The following is an 18,544-nucleotide window of genomic DNA, read 5'->3' as shown; positions in this document are numbered from 1 at the left end:
CTGGTTATACATGTCGGAAAATTATTGAATGCAAGCCTGAAACTATTAATTTTTAATTGTTTATTTATTAATTATTCCAAATTTAATTTTCAAATTTTTTACACTCTATAATGGAATATAATGATAGTAAGTACGCTGGCATAATCTATTTCAGATCGATCTGTTTATGCTTCTTTCAAATCTCTCCCTTTTTTCGTTCATTTTCGGAAATTATCCGGAAATAAAAACTTCGAAAATTAGCCGAAAAAATCCGGCGATTTTATTATTTCGTTTTCCTTCTATCCTCCTTCATTGTCCTTTTCTTTATATATTTGTTAGTAATGTAGGTGTATGTCTATGTGTGTTCATGTGCATGCATATTTATGTGTGTGCGTGTATGTAACGTATGTCTATGTAGGTGTAGGTGTATGCATGTGTATATGTGCACGTGTGTATGTGTGGGTGTGTGTATTTATGTGTTACTTCTCATTCCCAAACTTTTTATCAATCATTTCTTATAATTTGAAAACCTCTCTGTAAGCTATTTTCTGTGAGTGAATCGATTTAGAAAGAGAAGAATGAAAGGTATCTAATAACTTCATTTGTTTTGCCACCAATCTAATAATAGTTTCGCATTTACAGTTGAAGGAATTTTCAAAAATGCTCAAGTCTTTGTTACAGCACTTTCACAGTACCTTTCCCTTTCTTCCTATTACAGGCATACACATACACAGACATACACACACGTGCACATACATACACACATACACACACGTGCGCACACATACACACACGCACGTGCACACGCATACATACATTTCATGAACTGATTGGAAATATTGGATAATTATTCTGAAAGATCGACATTCATGCAGAACATTTTATACACATACATACTCATACACACGTGCATATACACACATAAACATATACGTGTATATGTTTACATACACGTCACGTGCGTGTGCACATGGACGTATGCACTTATATAGTATATAATATGAATGCATTTACCGAACATTTTTGGAAATTTTTAGAATACATTGAATTAGAAATAAAATAGAATTGACGTATGTCATCAGTTTAGCATTTTTTGTTGCATATATTTTTAGACATTTGCATTTTCAGCTATACTTATAGTAAAGGTTATTGATCAAATTAATATCATTAATTTGTTGTCAACTATTTGAATAATGTCATACAATCCTTTCTTTAATGTTTTAATTTATTGCCTTTCGATAAATTTATTTGTTTTATTTCATCCCTTAATTTATTCGAAATTTTTATGCAATTTTTTTTTTTTAAATTGAACAAAAAGTTTTTTTTTTTTTTAGCATGATGGAACCAGTTGTGTTATGGGTGAAAGCAGGATCAGATGGTGTACGCTTAGGTGGTGATCCGTTATGTCATCAAATTTTTATGATACTAATCGAGAAAAGTCTTCATCCTGATTCTGATCTCACGTAAGTTTCTCTTTAACGTACTCAAATTTAGCCTTATTTTAATTGATAAAATTATGTTCTAAATATATATCAATCTCACAAAACTTTTCCACTACTAATGTATCTTTCTTTTTATCAGTGATATTATCATCAAAGTGTAAATATATAAGCTAATCAATTAAGTATTATTATTATTATTATCATACGCAGTAATTGAGACATCAGAAATTCTGTTTTAACGGATGCATCACAAACTGAAATGATTTAATTACTGAGATCATGAATTGATTTGAAAAAGCTGTTATCATAAAAACAAGAATCATTATTTGATCGGTAATATCATCGCTGTATTCATCAACGAATAACAAAGTGATCGGAGAATTATGATTTGAAAATTACTGTAGCATTGCACAAACCAGAATGATTTAATCACTGATATCATGAAATGATTTGGAAAAGCTGTTATCATAAAAACACAAATTATTATTTGATCGGTAATCATATCATCGTTGTATTCATCAATGAATAACAGAATAACCGGATAATTCTGATTTGGGAATTGTTGTGGAATGTTTAATTACTAAAATATATAGTAAAATACTTCAAAAAATGATTCCCCTTTTATAGATTCAGCGTGAAAACAGTCAACGAAGCGAAACCACCACCAGAATTCCGTGAGGTAAATTCTCTTCTGTTTAGATTATGAGTTTAATTCTTGAATTCTTTAAAAAAAAGAAAAACTTTCTAATTTCAAGTATTTGTACGTAAAATTAATTAATGGTTACAAATATAATGGCAACAAGAAAAATGACGATGTAACGGGAAAGGCGAAAGGAAGTTGAAATTTTCCAGATGTGAACGGAAGAATTACGCAATTGGATTATAAAATAACCTTTTTTTTTTCGAAAAAACTTTTTACTTGATAGTTATCTCCCGATTTAGAATAAGATGATACCGGGAATATGAAAGTATAATCCAAGCACAGTAAGTAATACATCAATAGGTTAATCCTCCGAAATTTCTGTTATGAGGAGTTTTTAGTTTTCATCAGTAATTTCCGAGGAAATTATTAAATTCGGAAGATTGAAGCGAAGTTTGCTTACTTATCTCATGCCTACTTACTTTCTACATTTTAAAAATTCTCATCCTAATCTAATCCAAAATTTATTTTCCTGAAAAATGCTTTTGAAATTAGCATGATTTAACATGGAACCTTAAAATGTTAATTTACAGGCTGGTTTAAGGCATGCTCCAGCATTACAACACGGTGATGACTTAATCTTATCCCATCAGGATGAAATTATTGATTACATCGATCGACAGTTTCCAATACCATCACTGAAATGTGAATGTTCTGCTGCTTCAGATGCTACAGCAAATCTTTTCCGTTCCTTTGCATTTTTCATTAAGGAAGTTAACACCGATCCAAAAGTACGTATAATTTTTTTTCGCGCTGATTTCAAGAATTCCTTTTTTTTTCCTCCTAAGAATCTAAACTTTTTTAGTTGTGCTCAGCGTTATGCGTCCTTAAATGTTGCAAATGCAAGTAAATTTTTGTTTTTGACGTCTCAATCTACTTATTTTTTAAGACCAAAGGGTTAAAGGTAACTTTGTTTTGCTCTGCTAAACTTCTATTATTCATTTATTATTATTATTGTTATCATCAGGCATTGAATATGGAATTGATACGATTGGATCGATATTTGGATGATATAAGGACATCATTTCTGGCAGCTGATCATTTAACCCATTTAGATTGTTATATTTTGCCCAAATTGCATACCATCCGAATTGCCTTAGGTGCATTGAAAGGATATGAAATACCGACCAATTTACACAATTTATGGGGTTATATGAAACGCGGTTATGCTATGGAATCATTCCGAAAAAGTTGTCCAAGTGATCAGGTCATTTACTTTTTTTTACTGTTTTACTTTAACTGTTTTACTCTGTTTTACTTTAAATATTCATTTATTTCCTTGTCATTTCCTGAATTTTCTTCTCAAAATTTCAATCATTCGGTAAATCAGAGGATGGTTGAAACTGAGTAATAATAGAGGGATGATTAGAATTTTACGAACTTTTTTGGAAGGTTGGTGGTTAGCTGTGAGTCCGATGATGGCTCTGTTATCACCAATATTTTCAAGGAAAATCTTCATATTTTCTAAATTTCTAGATGCTATTAGTAGAATTTTATGTTTTCACCTTTTTTGACTACAAATAGCAGCAGGATATTGCATTTAGATTGTATGAAATAACTTTAAGATGTAATGTCAGGATAGTTTAGATAAGTTTTGCGAAACTGTAGAATTCAGTCTGTTTTCCAGCTATCCTCGATTGCTCTCTCTTATAGGAATTCTATACCTCCAAACTCTCGAAAAATTTTTTCCTGTCTTGTTCTTGTTTGTTTCTCATTTATATATAAGTTTGATTGCCGATCTTTGTTGTAGAGTGGTGAAATAGTGATGAAAGCTGAGGTAACTTCCTAAACTATCTTGAATTGTTAAGCTACACTTCATTATGCTGTGATATACCTTCTAAAAAAATATTTCCGAGGAATTTATAATTTGAGTGTCATAAAATACCAGCAGATTTAATTCCAACTTTTTTATCACATTTTATGAAAAAATCCATTTACTACGAATGTAGAAAAGTAGAAAACCTGTATTACAATGCTTTTGTTTGTAGGAAATAATACTGTATTGGGCAGAACGACCGGATACTCCAAATCTAACATCACAGAAGCGATCCCAATTTTACCGCCAAAAAACTACCTACAGCTGGGATATTCCGATGGATGCTCAAAATGGTAAAATTAAAGAAAATGGTTGATCAGGTAAATACGTAATACAGATCAGTATTTAATGATGCATAAGTGTATTGTATAGTGGAAATTGAAACCTTAAACGTGCATAAAAATTTTGATTATACTTGATTTCATATTTGCATATAAATCTATAGCAAATATATCCTTTTTTTTTTGCCAATACATCAACAAATTTTATTTAATTCAAATTTATTATCACTTATACTATCAAGGTGCAAAATGCAGATCGACTTTTCCCATTGAATTAATTAGACAGAAAGATAGACAGGAATAAAATCCAAGAGAATTTCCAAGAATTTAAGAGAAAATAAAAAAAATATATCAGAAAGATAGACAGGAATAAAATCCAAGAGAATTTCCAAGAATTTAAGAGAAAATAAAAAAATATATCTAATTTTAAAATTATCGTTGCATTTAGTAATATGAATCTGTAAAATTTGATACGTGAATCACGTCAGTTTTCAGGCTATTCGAATTATGGAAATTTGACATGTGTACTGTGTTAGCTGTTTCTTTAATACATGGATACATTGGTTTCTTGCTCTATACACTACCTGCTTGCTCGATATGCTGATATCAAGGAAAATCGATTAAAAAAGAGAATAGAAATTGTCCAATATTCTAAACTAAATTCTCTGGGGTTTTTTTTTTTTTCTTAAATCTTTTAAGTGACATCCATTTTGTTAACGATAAATGTTACTCTTTTTTTCTGATTTAAAAGCTGAATTTTGATAAATGTGAGATTTGAACCAGTACCATAGTTGCATATTATCAAATATTGATAATGATGGTCTGCATAGAAGAAAAAGGGAAAATAATGATAATTTGCATAAAAGAAAAAAGGGGAAAAAGAAAATTTTAGATGGAACAAAAAAAAAGTCCATCACGATAATGCTGTACGAATTGGTAGTATTAATTGTAAATTTAAATTTAATCATAAAAAAATTGAGAAGTTTAGAATTTTCTGGGCAAAAATGTACAAATCATTATATCATTCTTGCACATATGTTATTATTATTGTGTTTATAAACAAAAATTATAACTTACATACTAATAATCATTTAGTATGTAAGTATGAAATTTAAATATTTTTGTTTTTTTATTTTATTATCGACAATAATATACACAATAATATAGAAAAGAAAAAAAAAATCTCTCAAATATATTTCTTGTACATTTATTATGTAAATTCTCAAAACTGTATTTTGTCCATACTTTCACTCGCAACCATCCTTATATTTTATTTCATTTTGTGTAAGTGTATGGTGTGAAATATTGGTAAACAAGTTTTAACAATGTTTTATTTCGTTTTCATTTTCTCTGGTAACGGTAACAAGTGATAAAAAGAGAAATAATTCTGAATCTTTTCCGCATTCATTAGTGACAACTTTTTCCAGTGAAATATAGCAAAAATTATAAGACTGGGAAGTTTTCCTCGCAAATCAATCGAATAACAAGGTTTGATGACAACAGAGAACATTGTAATTGTAATTTTCATGACATTAGAACTGTTAATCAACAATCAAAGAAGACAAAATAAGTTGGAAATGATAACCTGAAATAGATAATCCATAGGGGAAGGGGATGTCTGATGAAGGTGTTATTAGGGAGGCAGCATTTGCAAAAGTTTCATTAGAAAAGTTTCATTAGAAAAAAGGCCAGAAGAGAGAAAGGGAAAGAAAATGAGGAGGGAAATGCAAAACGTTTCAGAATATATGATGAGCTTTTTTTTTCATCCGGTTTATTAACATGGAATTATTCTCATATTTAAGTTTGTATTAGAAATAAATCTTCTCCCTTCCATTGTGAGAATAAAAACCTTTGATTTAGTGAGCAATTATTAGCCGAGGAACTAGCTCAAATCACTTATCACTTATCAGCTAGCACAAAATGTTTTCCAAAAAATATTTCCGGAAATCAGAAATATATACCATACATATACCTCGAGGTATCAAGTGCAAAAAAGGTCTTAAGTCATTTTCTAGGAAACGTCCTCTGCTGGAGCTATTACTTCCTAGGGTTTTGCCACAATTCAACTATTCTATATTCAGGAAAAAAAAGACATCAATTGAAAATGCTACCTTAAGAAGCAGCAGATCATTTTGGTAGGAACCTAAATTTGCATTGTGACCCGTGTGGGCGTGAAAACCAGACTACGTCTAAGCCATTTTCAACTACGGTTGTTGTGGAGGACTGTACATCAGGGCTTAGGATCGGGTTGTTGGCGTCAGGTGAGGAAGAAGGATTAAAATTTGAAAGTTTCGGAAAGTTTCTGTAGTTTAAAATTTTTAAAATCTATCAAAACACTGTGGTAAAAGTAACTTTCAGATATCTACATTCATAATAACATGGCTGAATACGATTTGACTAAAAAGATGGCACCATTTTTCGACCTTCACTTAGTTATACCATTGTTGGAATTCATTGAACCAAGGAGTGTAAGTGAAATTATTTTAATATTTTGAATTAAATTTCTTTCTGGATGTTTTTACGATGGAAATTTTGTGGTGTTTATGTCCAGTTTTCCTAATTTTTGTGCAATTCGGTTTTACGAATTAAAATTGAAATTAAAGTCGGTTTACGATAATTTGATGTAACATATTCTTGCAATAATAATTGGTCCATTTTGTGGTTTGATCATTTTTAGTTTTTCATGCTTTTACACCTTTGATGTATTCATACATTGCCTGCTGAAATGTTACATGGTGATTATCATGATATATTAACTTCGCAAACTTTACATTTGCTTGTTAAATGAGAGTTGTCAAAAATACTGTTTCCAAATACATTTTCTGTTAATAAAATTACATTTTTCAGATTTATGATCACGACTCATTGATTAAAGTGCATCGACGGGTTTTACTGAAGACAAATATGATCGACAGCGTAATTGAAACGTATTCCGAAGGTGAAGTACCAAAGGAATTGGAGCAACGCAAAGTTGAAATCCTCAGCCAGGTATTTGTTATCCTTCACTATTTAACAGCTTTAAGTTAAGGTGAAAAGTATCGACTTTTGTATTATAGTGGTTTTAATTAGTCTATTATTTAAGATACTTGTAAATAATCTTCCATATTAAAGGATTATAAAATTCTGTACCTCACAAAAATTAATATAGTTATGAGTTCGCCGCCTTACTTTTATTTACTTGTTTGTTACCGACTTATGAAATCGTTTCACAGCGTGAAAAACTGAAAGTTAAAGTTGATCCAGTGGTGGAAATTCTGGAATCGGAGCCAGTAAAAGCAATGATGGATAGTCGAGAACTAACAAATAATCGAATTCTTGAATATGTCACTGCGAATCATGGGGTAATTTTATTCGTGATAGTTAGACTTTCGCATAATTTTTTTTTCTGTTGGAGTATTCTGAAGTTAGGGTCTGATTTACTTATCTCTGTTGCTAGATAATAGGTTAGCTAGACTTGCAGCATTATAGGAAAAATAATCGAGAAGGATGGTAGATTTGTAGAAAACAGGAATAAGGGAGCAAAAAATGAAGGAGAGTAGATATCCTAATGATATGTTTGTTCTAAATATATTTCTTGGAAGCTGGAAATTTACCGTCATTTACAGCTCACTGAGGAAATGCTTGACTCGTTGTTTCGCTACGCTAAGTTCCAATACGAATGTGGTAATTACTCGGCTGCATCTTTATGTCTTGATTACTACCGCAATATTGTGCCACAACAAAATCCAAACTATCTGAGCGCATTGTATGGCAAATTGGCTTCCGAAATATTGCTACAAGTAAGTTTACATTAGACTTCTAGGATTCTAAGAAACTCTCTACTCATAATGTTTATAAAGGTTAAGGGACTGATTGTAGCATAAATGTCATTCGAAGTGATGATGAACATTGTGGATGTTAATAATTTAATGTAAAACAACATAACTGAAATTTCTAAAATTTCATCTGAAGTTATTTTGGCCAAGCTGTAATCTGAACTTTATGGTTGTCCACAGTTAGGATTTTATTAGCAATGTTGAAAAACTGCAGATATGGCGGTGTATTGCGCTGTGTTCTTTTATCTAATTTATCCCGGAAGAATTGCATTGCATTTTGTGAAGAATAATTAATGAAACAAAAAAAAAGGAACAGGAATTCCTTTTGATATGTATATTTCAAAAAAGAAGCCTTGGAAGGGTTTTTGCTTTTTTCAGGAATGGACACATGCGAAAGATGATTTGACCAAACTGCGAACATACATTGATTTTAATCCATTTGATACCGAATTAGAATCAGTTCAGCAACGTGCGTGGTTAATGCATTGGGCTCTGTTCGTTTATTTCAACTATCCAAAAGGGCGTGATGAAATTGTTGAAATGTATCTCAACCAGCAGCCGTATTTGAACACGATACAGGTAATTTTTTAACGCGTACATATTTCTTTCCTGATTTCTTTTTTTTTCTTTTTTATTTCTTTCCTGATTTCTTTTTTTTCTTTTTTCCTAGCGTTGTAAGCATTCGTTCCTATTTTTGCACCGTTAAATTTATGTATACATGATATGCGCTCGACGCTTCTCCATTTTAAGTGATCCACAAGCGTACAGCATTTAGAATGTTCATATTGGTTCCTTTCCCTTTAACTACCTTATTGTGCTTTATAGAATCTTTTGTATTATAGATGTAACGCTCAAGTTATCACTTTTCTCATTCTTTATATATAAGATATAAGTAATATGTTTCTGTTGTTCTTTTAGATAGCTTGTCCGCATCTTTTACGGTATTTGGCTGTAGCAGTTGTGACAAGCAAAACAAAGCAGAAAAACAGTTTGAAAGATTTGATTAAAGTAATCGATATTGTAAGTTTTTTTACTGAGGCATCCTTACTTCAAATATAAGCCAATTATAGTTAAAGATTAAAAAATAAGTTGTTTCAATTACATAAATTTTGTCTGTGACATATAGGTTTACATCGACTTCACTATTTCATTATCCGTCATTTTGATTATTTTGTTTTTTCCAAACAATTGGTTGTTTTTCACTAATCGATTTTCATTCAAGGAACGACATAATTATGAGGATCCAGTTACTGATTTCTTAACTTGTCTCTATATTAAGTATGATTTTGACGATGCCCAGAAAAAGCTGAGGAAATGCGAAGATGTCTAGTTTTTTTTTTTTTTTGTTTAAAGTACTTTTTTGAAATAAAGATTCCCGGTGCAAGCAGAGATTTTATGGGATTTTCAGGTTTTATCAAATGATTTCTTCCTGACCGCTTGCTTAGAAGATTTCCGAGAAAGTGCCAGACTATTGATTTTCGAAATGTTCTGCAGAATTCATCAATGTATTTCTATACAAATGCTTGCCGACCGTCTTAATATGCAGCAGGTATACATAGATTATTTTTGGAAAACTTTTTTTATTTGTAAATAAAACTGTATTGCGAGGGGGAACAGCATAAACTCGTAGGATAAGCTGTAAGATACAAAAAAGTTTTAGGGAATTGAATTCCGAATGATTTTACAAAGGATGTATTTCAGGTAGAAGCAGAAAGATGGATTGTTGATTTAATTAGAACGTATCGTATTGATGGCGCTAAAATTGATTCTAAACTTGGGCAGGTATGACTATCAACGTTACTTGAAATTACATTCCTTGGAGTTTTGTTGTTACTGGAAATTGTACTAGCTTACTATCGTGAAAATCATTGTAAGGGAGGAAATGATGTTGAATAATTCGAACGATACTTTGTATTTCTCTTTGTATTTCCATGATTACTCGATTCATTTTAAAGGTTGTTATGGGTGCTAAAACTACGTCTGTTCATGAACAAGTGATGGAAAATACAAAACGGTTAACTTTCCGTGCGCAGCAAATTGCTCTACAACTGGAAAAAATGAAACTAGACAAGAAGGTTTGCATTGTCAACTTCCTATGTCATATGCTTTTTGTGACGAATGTCGGGATTTCTAAACATGTTACATTGACATATTGCATTCATGAATATGGTACCATTTCCAGGTTATTAATAGATACAATTCATATGTAAGTTGTTTTAATAATGAAATTTCAAACCCAAATTTCCAAATTTCAGGGCGCTTGGAAGGCCGAATTATCATGATATTATTTTTGTGGGAAATAATTTGTGATCATATGATTGTATTTCTGTGCTTAGACGGTTTTTTCCTGCTTATCTGAATTGTTTGGGAGGTTTGATATCGCCAGACTTTGGGTTTTTTCTTTATTGTTGTCGTGGAGAAGGTGTAAAATAGTGCGAAATATTCAAATTCAGCATTGATTTTTTAGTCGATCGTTGCATTATTTATATATTGCTATTCTTCGTTCAAATTTTCGGCAAGATAATGGCTGGTTGGATAATCTGCTATCCTATGCAAAAAAAAATTTAACTTAGAAATTTGAATGGAAACTTTGACTTACTTAACTTAAGTTTGACTTATATGGAAGTTATTTAGTCATCAATACAGAATTTGGTCCTTCATCTGTTACTGTAAAATTCTAACTCATATGACTGATACAAATCGATTGAAAGTCGTTTACCATAATGTTGTTTTATAATGTCAGCTTTACGATATTAGCAAGAGATTACGATATTATTTGAAAACGATTTAAGCTTCTTGAATTTCGATTAAATGATTTCCACCCTTTGACAGTATTCTCCCAATGGATGGAAAAGAGTAGCTAATTATTAGCTTGCCGTCTGTCTAAGGATTTAGATTGATATTAGCAATTTACAAGCAATATGATTAGGATGAATTTTATTCTGAGTTAAACTGTTTAATTTTAGGATTAAGTTACACCAAATTCCGTTTCCTTTTAATAATAATAATAATAATTGTATTGAAAGTTAGAGAAATTGTCCTGAAACTAAGTCAATGTTTAAATCAGTTCGATTTTGATTCCTTTTAAATTAATCCAGAGGTGAAGCTGTTTATTGCATTATTTTGTTTTCGTTCGATGTTTGTGCCATTCCCCGATAAAGCGAATGAGATAAAATTGATATACTTCCTTTTTTTTTCTTTTTTGAATTGATTTTCTTGCATGCTACACTGCCAAAACTTAATTCTAGTCAGAGTTTGTTGGTTGCTAACAATTCTTCTTGTTTTACCTTATACCAAATGCTTAAGAGATTTGCGAACTGAACTGGAAATGGGGAGATGGTTATCTCTTGATCCTAAGATTATCCTTAACTGGTAAATCATTGTTGTAACACATGACATGATGAAATTTACTCAGAAGATTATCCTTCAGAAGATTATCAGCTGGTGTATCACTGTTGTAATACAAAAGAAGAAATGATATAAGCATGTTTTTATCAGCAGTCAAGCAGTTGTTTGGTACTTTCTAATATGTATTCAGTAATATAATTAGTCCATAAAGCTTATGTTTTGCATTTATTACATCGTTAGTTTATCAGATAAGATGTTTGATAAAATTTACTTATGAAATTACTGAAAATATTTCGTAAGTTGACATAAATGATTTTAATCAATCATTTCATTTATCCTTCACTTATAAAGATTGATCTGTACTTGTGAATGTTGGTGATGAACTTTCATCTGTTTCACTACTAAAATCACTTTCATTGCTCTTCTTATCACTATAAGTTGCAGTACTTCCATTATCAGTTGATTTAAAATAAGTTGAACTATCTGAAACAAGTTAAAACGAAATGTATCTTAGGATGGAAATTAATTACTCAAATAATCTATTAATGATTTGTAAAATAAAACATACAAGTAAGGGTCAATTAAAGAAGTTTGTAAGTATACGTATATAACGTTTCAGCAACGTGATAAAAACCTTCACTATCAGGCGAACTGCCAGCCGTTTTACGCTGTTTTCTTGATTGCTTACTTTTGTTAGATTTTGTCGTTTCACCTAAAATAAAAAAAAAAATAGAATTTAAATAATGAATTTTTAAATTTTAAAATTTTTATTTCGCAAGCATATCAACTTATATTAAATTTCTTTTTTACATTTTCTGATTTTTTTAAAATTTTATTAAAGTTATTATTTTCAATGCTTCTTTCTCATTGCAATTTAGCTATAACATGATAATTAATTAATTATTCAGTTATTATATTTTTACATAATTTTAATCCATCTTTCTTCACATTAAAATATATCTCCCATATTCTTTCTCTCTTTCTCTCTCCCTATCTCTCTCTCTCTCCGTCTCTCCCTCTTCCTTTTATAATCAAAATATGTTTATATGAAAGTGGAACAAAAATTATACATTTGATTATTTATTAGTATTCAAATTTTTCATAAGCTTTCTATATTTTAATAATTAATTCTATTTTTTATATTTGAATAATTAACCCCATCTTCTATATTTTCTATATTTTAATAATAATTATGTATTTTTGATAACAATTAATTCCATTTTTAATCATAAACAATTCTACGCTTTAATAATAAATAATTCTGCCATTTAATAATGAGTAATTATATCTTTTGGTATTAAATAATTCCGCTGCTTAATAATAAGCAATTCTATCTTTCAATAAAGATTAAACCAATAAAAGCTATGAAGGAAATACGGAAATAATTTTATTTCGTTTTGAATTTTTACTTTTGATAAATTTTTGTTACACATTTATTATTAAAAGTTACACTTTTAATTTATTAAATGTTACATTTGTTCCATTCATTTAATTAAAAAATTTCATTTCAAATTTATTCCAAAATTTATTCAAATATTGAAAAACAAAAATGAAATGAAAATATTCAAAACAATTAGTGAAAGAAAACAAAAAATAATAAACTAATTCTACCTTTTAATTTTCTTTTTTTAATTTCCATTTTCCATTAATTCCCTTTCTTTTTTATTATTTTTTCTTTAAAAAAAAAAAAAGAATGTTTTAGTCCATTTTTACCACTTTCATCTTTTGATATTTTCATTTCTTCCTTTTCTTTCTTATCAACAATATCCTTTTTTTCTGAAAAGAAAAAAAATTCATCGTACCTATTTAATTAGCGTATAGGAAATCGAAATTTTGTTAAGGAAAAAAGAAAGAAAGAAAGAAAACCTTCTGTTAATTTTGGCATCGTTGGTGTTGTGCTATCTTTTTGCTTACCTTTAATTAATTAATTAATTATTTAAAGTGTGATATATGTATGATTTTTTCTTTAAACTTTTCAAAATAAAAATTTAACACTAGATGATTTGCTTGAATTTTTTTGTTTAATTGCATGAAAAAGTAAATAAAATGTAAAAATGATAATGCTTGAAAAAAAAAAAATGTTGCAAAAATTTGAAAATTTTTTAACAGGAAAAAAAAGAGTTAGATCAAAGGTAATTAATTATAAAAGCTTAATTAACTTAGCAATAATTTGCTATAAATTAAGCATACGTTTGTATTCTTCCAAATAACGTTCCATACGTTCCATGCGTGTTGTACGTGGTTTTTGTGAAATGCCAAATACGGAACGTTTCAAATCTTTACCCTCATGCATTCGTATATTTTTTATTTCATTCAGTGCTTGTGATGGTGATGTTTACTAAAAAAAAAAAAAATTACTAAATATAGAGAAATAATTTCATCATTTTAAATGATTTTTATAATTTAACTTTTTAATTATTTCTTGTAATTTTACATAATTTTCTTAATTTAATGATTTTATTTAATTTTTTAATGATTTTTTTCCAATTTAGTAATCTTTTAATTGAATATAATCGGAAAAATTTTCCAATCAATTTATTATGATAGAAGTGATTTTATAAAGGGTTTTAAAATTTAATTTTTCTAAATGATTTTTTTATAATATAATGACTTTGTAATTTAATATAGATGGAATAATTTTATAATTGAATATAATAGGAATAATTTTAAAATTTAATATAGTAGCGAGAATTTTATAACTTAATATATTACGAATTATTGTATAACTTGATGATTTCATAATTTAATTTTTTAACAATTTTTATGATTTAAAATAATGAGAATAATTCTGAAATTTAATGCAATAGGGATAATTTCCCAATTAAATATAATAGAAATAAATTTTATACTTTTATACAATAGGAATAATTTTACCTTTGATGATTTTATAATTTAATTTTTCAATACTTTTTCACAATTTAGCAATTGTATGATTTAAAATAATGGGAACGAATTTATAATTTAATATAATGCAAGTAATTTTACAACCTAATAATTTTATGGTTTAATTTTTTGAGCTAATTTTAATAATTTAATAATTTTGGAAACTAATGCAATAGGGATAATTTACATCTTGTTCATTGTACAATTTAATCTCTAATAATCTTTTATAATTTAATAATTTTATAATTTAATGATAGTTTTTTGAACAAAACAAAGCTTGCAAAAATTTTATTAATTACTTGGTTTAGCCGTCACATAAGATGCTTTAATTGGTGGTGCTTTTCTTCGATAAACAATTTTTCGACTGGGCACATTAATACTGAAAAATAAGCAAATTTTATTTTAAAGAAAAAAACTGTTTAAATACTAATTTAGTTTTGCTGTTTTTTTTTCTTTGCCAATATATTCTTAATAGAATTGAATACTTAATTGTCGTTAAAATTCATATATTTGCATAAATATAAAAACATTTGAATTTTGCAAAATTATTCACATTTATATAATAATAAGAGTTTAATTAAACTTATTAAAATTTTCTGATAGAAAAGATTTTGAAAATATTTTAATTCAACAATAGATTTTCATCATTCATTCTCTACTGACGTGATTTGTGTCTTTTACAATATTATTAACATATTACATATTTCACGTATTACACGTTATATTCTAAGATTGCAAGAAACAATATTATTTACGTATTACACATTTTACGTATTTACACGTTATATTTTAAGATTACAAGGAAATTATTTGTAAATTAAAATTTTTTTTTTTGTTTGAATCGTACACAAATTGCGTGTGACCACTTCTATTGCCACATCGTTTGTATGAGTTATGTTCGGCTAAAACACATACCCGATGCGCATTTGTATTATTAAAAGTGTAATGCGCAAAAGCTGACATCTAAAATTTGATATAAAATTAATTTCTAATTTTAAATATGCAAATATATTTAATTAGCAAAAGCACACATAATTAATAGTTATATTTAGCTGATCAATTAATTGATATTTGAAGAATTAAAAAAAAAATATTATAAATATTTCATGCAAAAGTATTATTTATCTATCTTTTCTTTCTCTAAAAAAACTTACTATTTGCGCATAATTTGACATAGAACTGGTAAGCGCAAAAAGATCCGTACGTTGATCAGGCGCTAAATTAGCAATACGTATACAACGTAGTACTAAATATGAAAAATGAATACGTTCCGGTTTAGCAGCTAACCATGAAATAGCTGTTTCAACTACATCATATTCACTGCTTATATTCAAATCACACCTGTAGCATTTAAATAAATTACTCAGCAATTGCAATTCTAAATTTATTGTGCCTATATAATGTTTCGAGTAATCAATTAATTTTAAATCAGATTAAATTAACAAATTATTTGATACAATTATATTACAATTAACTTATATTTAAATCAATGATATGATTCAGCTTGAAATAAGCAAATCATCAAAGAAATTAATTATTAATTTTAAATCAAATTAATCTATGATCAACAAGTAGTACTTCATTAATTCATTCATGAATTATTCAATAAAACTGTTCAAATTTAGCACATATTTAAACTAATTATATGGTTCTGTTCATTCAAAAAAAAAAAAATTACAGAAATATATTGATTAGAGAGAATTAAATGAACCGATCAAGAATACGTAGAATTGCATCAAGTGGCACTTCATTAAATGATGCCATCTTTCTGATAATTGGGAATTTATTAACAGCAATATCAAAAACTTTTTTTCCCATCGATGTATCCAATAATATTTGCATACTAATCATTGTTAATGTATGCACTAAGAATTGTTCATTTTGTGTTACTGATATTAGAATAAACTGCAAAAATAATTAAATTTAAATATCATTGAAATACTAAATTTTGCAATTAAATTTAGGAAAAAAAGAATTGTTCAATTTTTGATACATAATTATACTTTATTCATTCATTTCACTTTTTTTTTTGGAATAATTAGTTCAAACAGTATCGAAATACTAAATTTTATAATTAAATTCAACAAAAAGAGAATCAATTTTTTTTTTAAAAAAAAGAAATATTTAACCACATTTTCATCAATTTTATGGAATAATTCTTTAATAATTGATTGATCCGTTTTTTTTTATTTTAAACTTATGCACTTAATTACTGATTGTATAAATTTTAAAACAAAAACTTTTATAACCTTGAAGTTGATTTATCAACAAATGTAACTTCAAAGTGTTTGAATTTTAATTTCTTTTTAAATTTTAAAAAATATCACAAAAAGGAAAATTTTTTTTTTCAACTTCAACAACACATTTCAGTATTATTGCTAAGTTTTTTTATTCAAAAAAAAAAAAGAAAAAAAAGCAAAACATTGTTACTTCATTAATTTTTGTTAATAATGATTCCATTTCTAGGAGACGAGCAATTTCGGTCATGTCACCAAGAATGGAATTTGTAATTCGTGCCTTCGTACGACCACCAGTTGCCATATAATCAATTAAAGTTGACACAGCTATAACGTCATAATTTGAAAAATCCAACATTTTTGGTACTTTACCATCAGCTTCTAACTGTAAATTAAAATTTTTTGAAAATTTAAAATTAAAATTTTTTACATCCTCTTAATCATTTTATCTTTTCATTGGTATTACTCATTGAAAAATCAAAAAATTGATTTAACTTCAAATTTAAATCTTTCAAAAATTCTAAGCTTAGATTTTCTAATAATTTGCTTCAATTGTTTCATCTTTTTATTCATTGTTATTGCATATTGAAAAATCATTCAAAAATTTGACACTAAATGAATTTAAAATAAAAAAATGAACTTGAAATAAAAAATTTTTTAATTTCATTTTTGCAACAAAAATTGAATGTTTTAATGTAAATTGCAAAATTTTGTTAACTTTTTTTTAACCTGTTTAATTTTTTTCGAATATTCTTTCAACAGATCAATATCAATGGCAAAATCATCCTTATTACTGTGAAAAATTATTTTGCGAATTTTTTCGGGCCTAAATTAAACGACAAAAAAAGTGCTGCAATTAAATAATAATTGAATGCCAATTAAATTATTCCATTATATTCCGATATATGAATGTCTATTACTTCTTTGATAAAATACAAGAAGAATTGTTATCTATTTCAGGCATTTAATTCATTAAATAGGAAAAACAAGAAAGAAAAAAAACAGATCAAAATAAGCCACGAAACCTTGTTTTGCTTGGCTCCACCATTATAGAACCGCTTGATCTGGTGATTAAACACTGATATGATTTGCCGTAACTTGAATGACAACTTTATATTATTTTGCTGTCACAACTTCATTTTTTCTCTTTTTATGCAAATTTTTTTCCTTTTTCGGTTTTTACTTTTTACTTTTGAAATAAAACTGAAAAAGCTATTTTACAGCAAAAAATTGATTAATCTTTAATAAATTTTATTCAAATTACACGAATCTTTATTTCAGTAAAAATTTTAAACATTTTAAATAATCTATGATAAATTTTGGTTGAACAATATTTTCCTAATGCGAATTCATTTTTAAAATATTTCTTTTTTATCCAAAAGATTCTACGATGAAATTATCATTTATCAAATATAATAAAGTTAAATCTATTGGATGAATCATTTGTACAAGTATCAACACTATTATCAAATAGATATATTTGTGTGATCATGACCATAATCATAATTGTAGTCATAATCACGATCATGGTCTCAATTATAATTGTAATCATATTCATAATAATAATAAGTGCGATAATGTTCGCGTGAAATTAATCTTTATTGGAGCATTATCAGTAGATATCTTCATGCACTTATAATCGTAATCATAATCACAATCACAATAAGTGTGATAATATTAACATGAAACTAATCATTATTGGAACACAAAAAAATATATTATCATTTCTTTTGTCCCATTCTTCAAATGATTTATACGTATATGCGTATGTATCAATGATTCCAAAAATTTATATCACACAGACAATCAATTTTAGAGTTTTGTTCACGTTGATGCAATAAATAAACTTTAGTAAGAGTTTTCCAACATCAAACATGATGTAACATTTTGAATAGTAATGACAGTTTAATAATTAATAATAATAATAATAATAATAATAATAATAATAATAATAATAATAATAATAATGAATAATAATAATAGCAGTAATAATAATAATAATAATAGTAATAATAATAACAATAATAATGAATATTAATATGC

General features: G+C 27.6%; 4 protein-coding genes across 4 annotated transcripts; 2 read left to right on the top strand and 2 right to left on the bottom strand.

Annotated features, from left to right (window-relative positions):
- Positions 1-1,317: 1,317 nt before the first annotated feature.
- On the top strand, positions 1,318-4,253 carry LOAG_05718 (hypothetical protein; the record flags this gene model as incomplete). Its single annotated transcript, XM_020446949.1, has 5 exons — positions 1,318-1,442; positions 2,049-2,100; positions 2,655-2,852; positions 3,089-3,328; positions 4,110-4,253. 5 exons carry the CDS (start codon positions 1,318-1,320, stop codon positions 4,251-4,253), a joined length of 759 nt encoding a protein of 252 aa, XP_020302770.1.
- Positions 4,254-6,567: 2,314 nt separating this feature from the next.
- Positions 6,568-10,487, top strand: LOAG_05717 (eukaryotic translation initiation factor 3 subunit E). Its single transcript, XM_003141254.2, has 11 exons — positions 6,568-6,686; positions 7,066-7,206; positions 7,431-7,559; positions 7,824-7,997; positions 8,412-8,612; positions 8,952-9,053; positions 9,256-9,357; positions 9,442-9,582; positions 9,735-9,815; positions 9,989-10,108; positions 10,289-10,487. Exons 1-11 carry the CDS (start codon positions 6,597-6,599, stop codon positions 10,313-10,315), a joined length of 1,308 nt encoding a protein of 435 aa, XP_003141302.1. The 5' UTR covers positions 6,568-6,596; the 3' UTR covers positions 10,316-10,487.
- Positions 10,488-11,724: 1,237 nt separating this feature from the next.
- On the bottom strand, positions 11,725-13,674 carry LOAG_05716 (hypothetical protein; the record flags this gene model as incomplete). Its single annotated transcript, XM_003141253.1, has 4 exons — positions 11,725-11,864; positions 12,016-12,093; positions 13,095-13,157; positions 13,572-13,674. 4 exons carry the CDS (start codon positions 13,672-13,674, stop codon positions 11,725-11,727), a joined length of 384 nt encoding a protein of 127 aa, XP_003141301.1.
- Positions 13,675-14,555: 881 nt separating this feature from the next.
- On the bottom strand, positions 14,556-16,859 carry LOAG_05715 (hypothetical protein; the record flags this gene model as incomplete). Its single annotated transcript, XM_003141252.2, has 5 exons — positions 14,556-14,643; positions 15,112-15,227; positions 15,419-15,605; positions 15,976-16,169; positions 16,695-16,859. The coding sequence occupies 5 exons, from the start codon at positions 16,857-16,859 to the stop codon at positions 14,556-14,558; spliced, it is 750 nt and encodes a 249-aa protein (XP_003141300.2).
- Positions 16,860-18,544: the final 1,685 nt, after the last annotated feature.

This window comes from Loa loa (assembly GCF_000183805.2).
Source record: "Loa loa unplaced genomic scaffold supercont3.634, whole genome shotgun sequence".
NCBI lineage: Eukaryota > Metazoa > Nematoda > Chromadorea > Rhabditida > Onchocercidae > Loa > Loa loa.
This window is presented reverse-complemented; position numbering and strand designations above follow the sequence as displayed.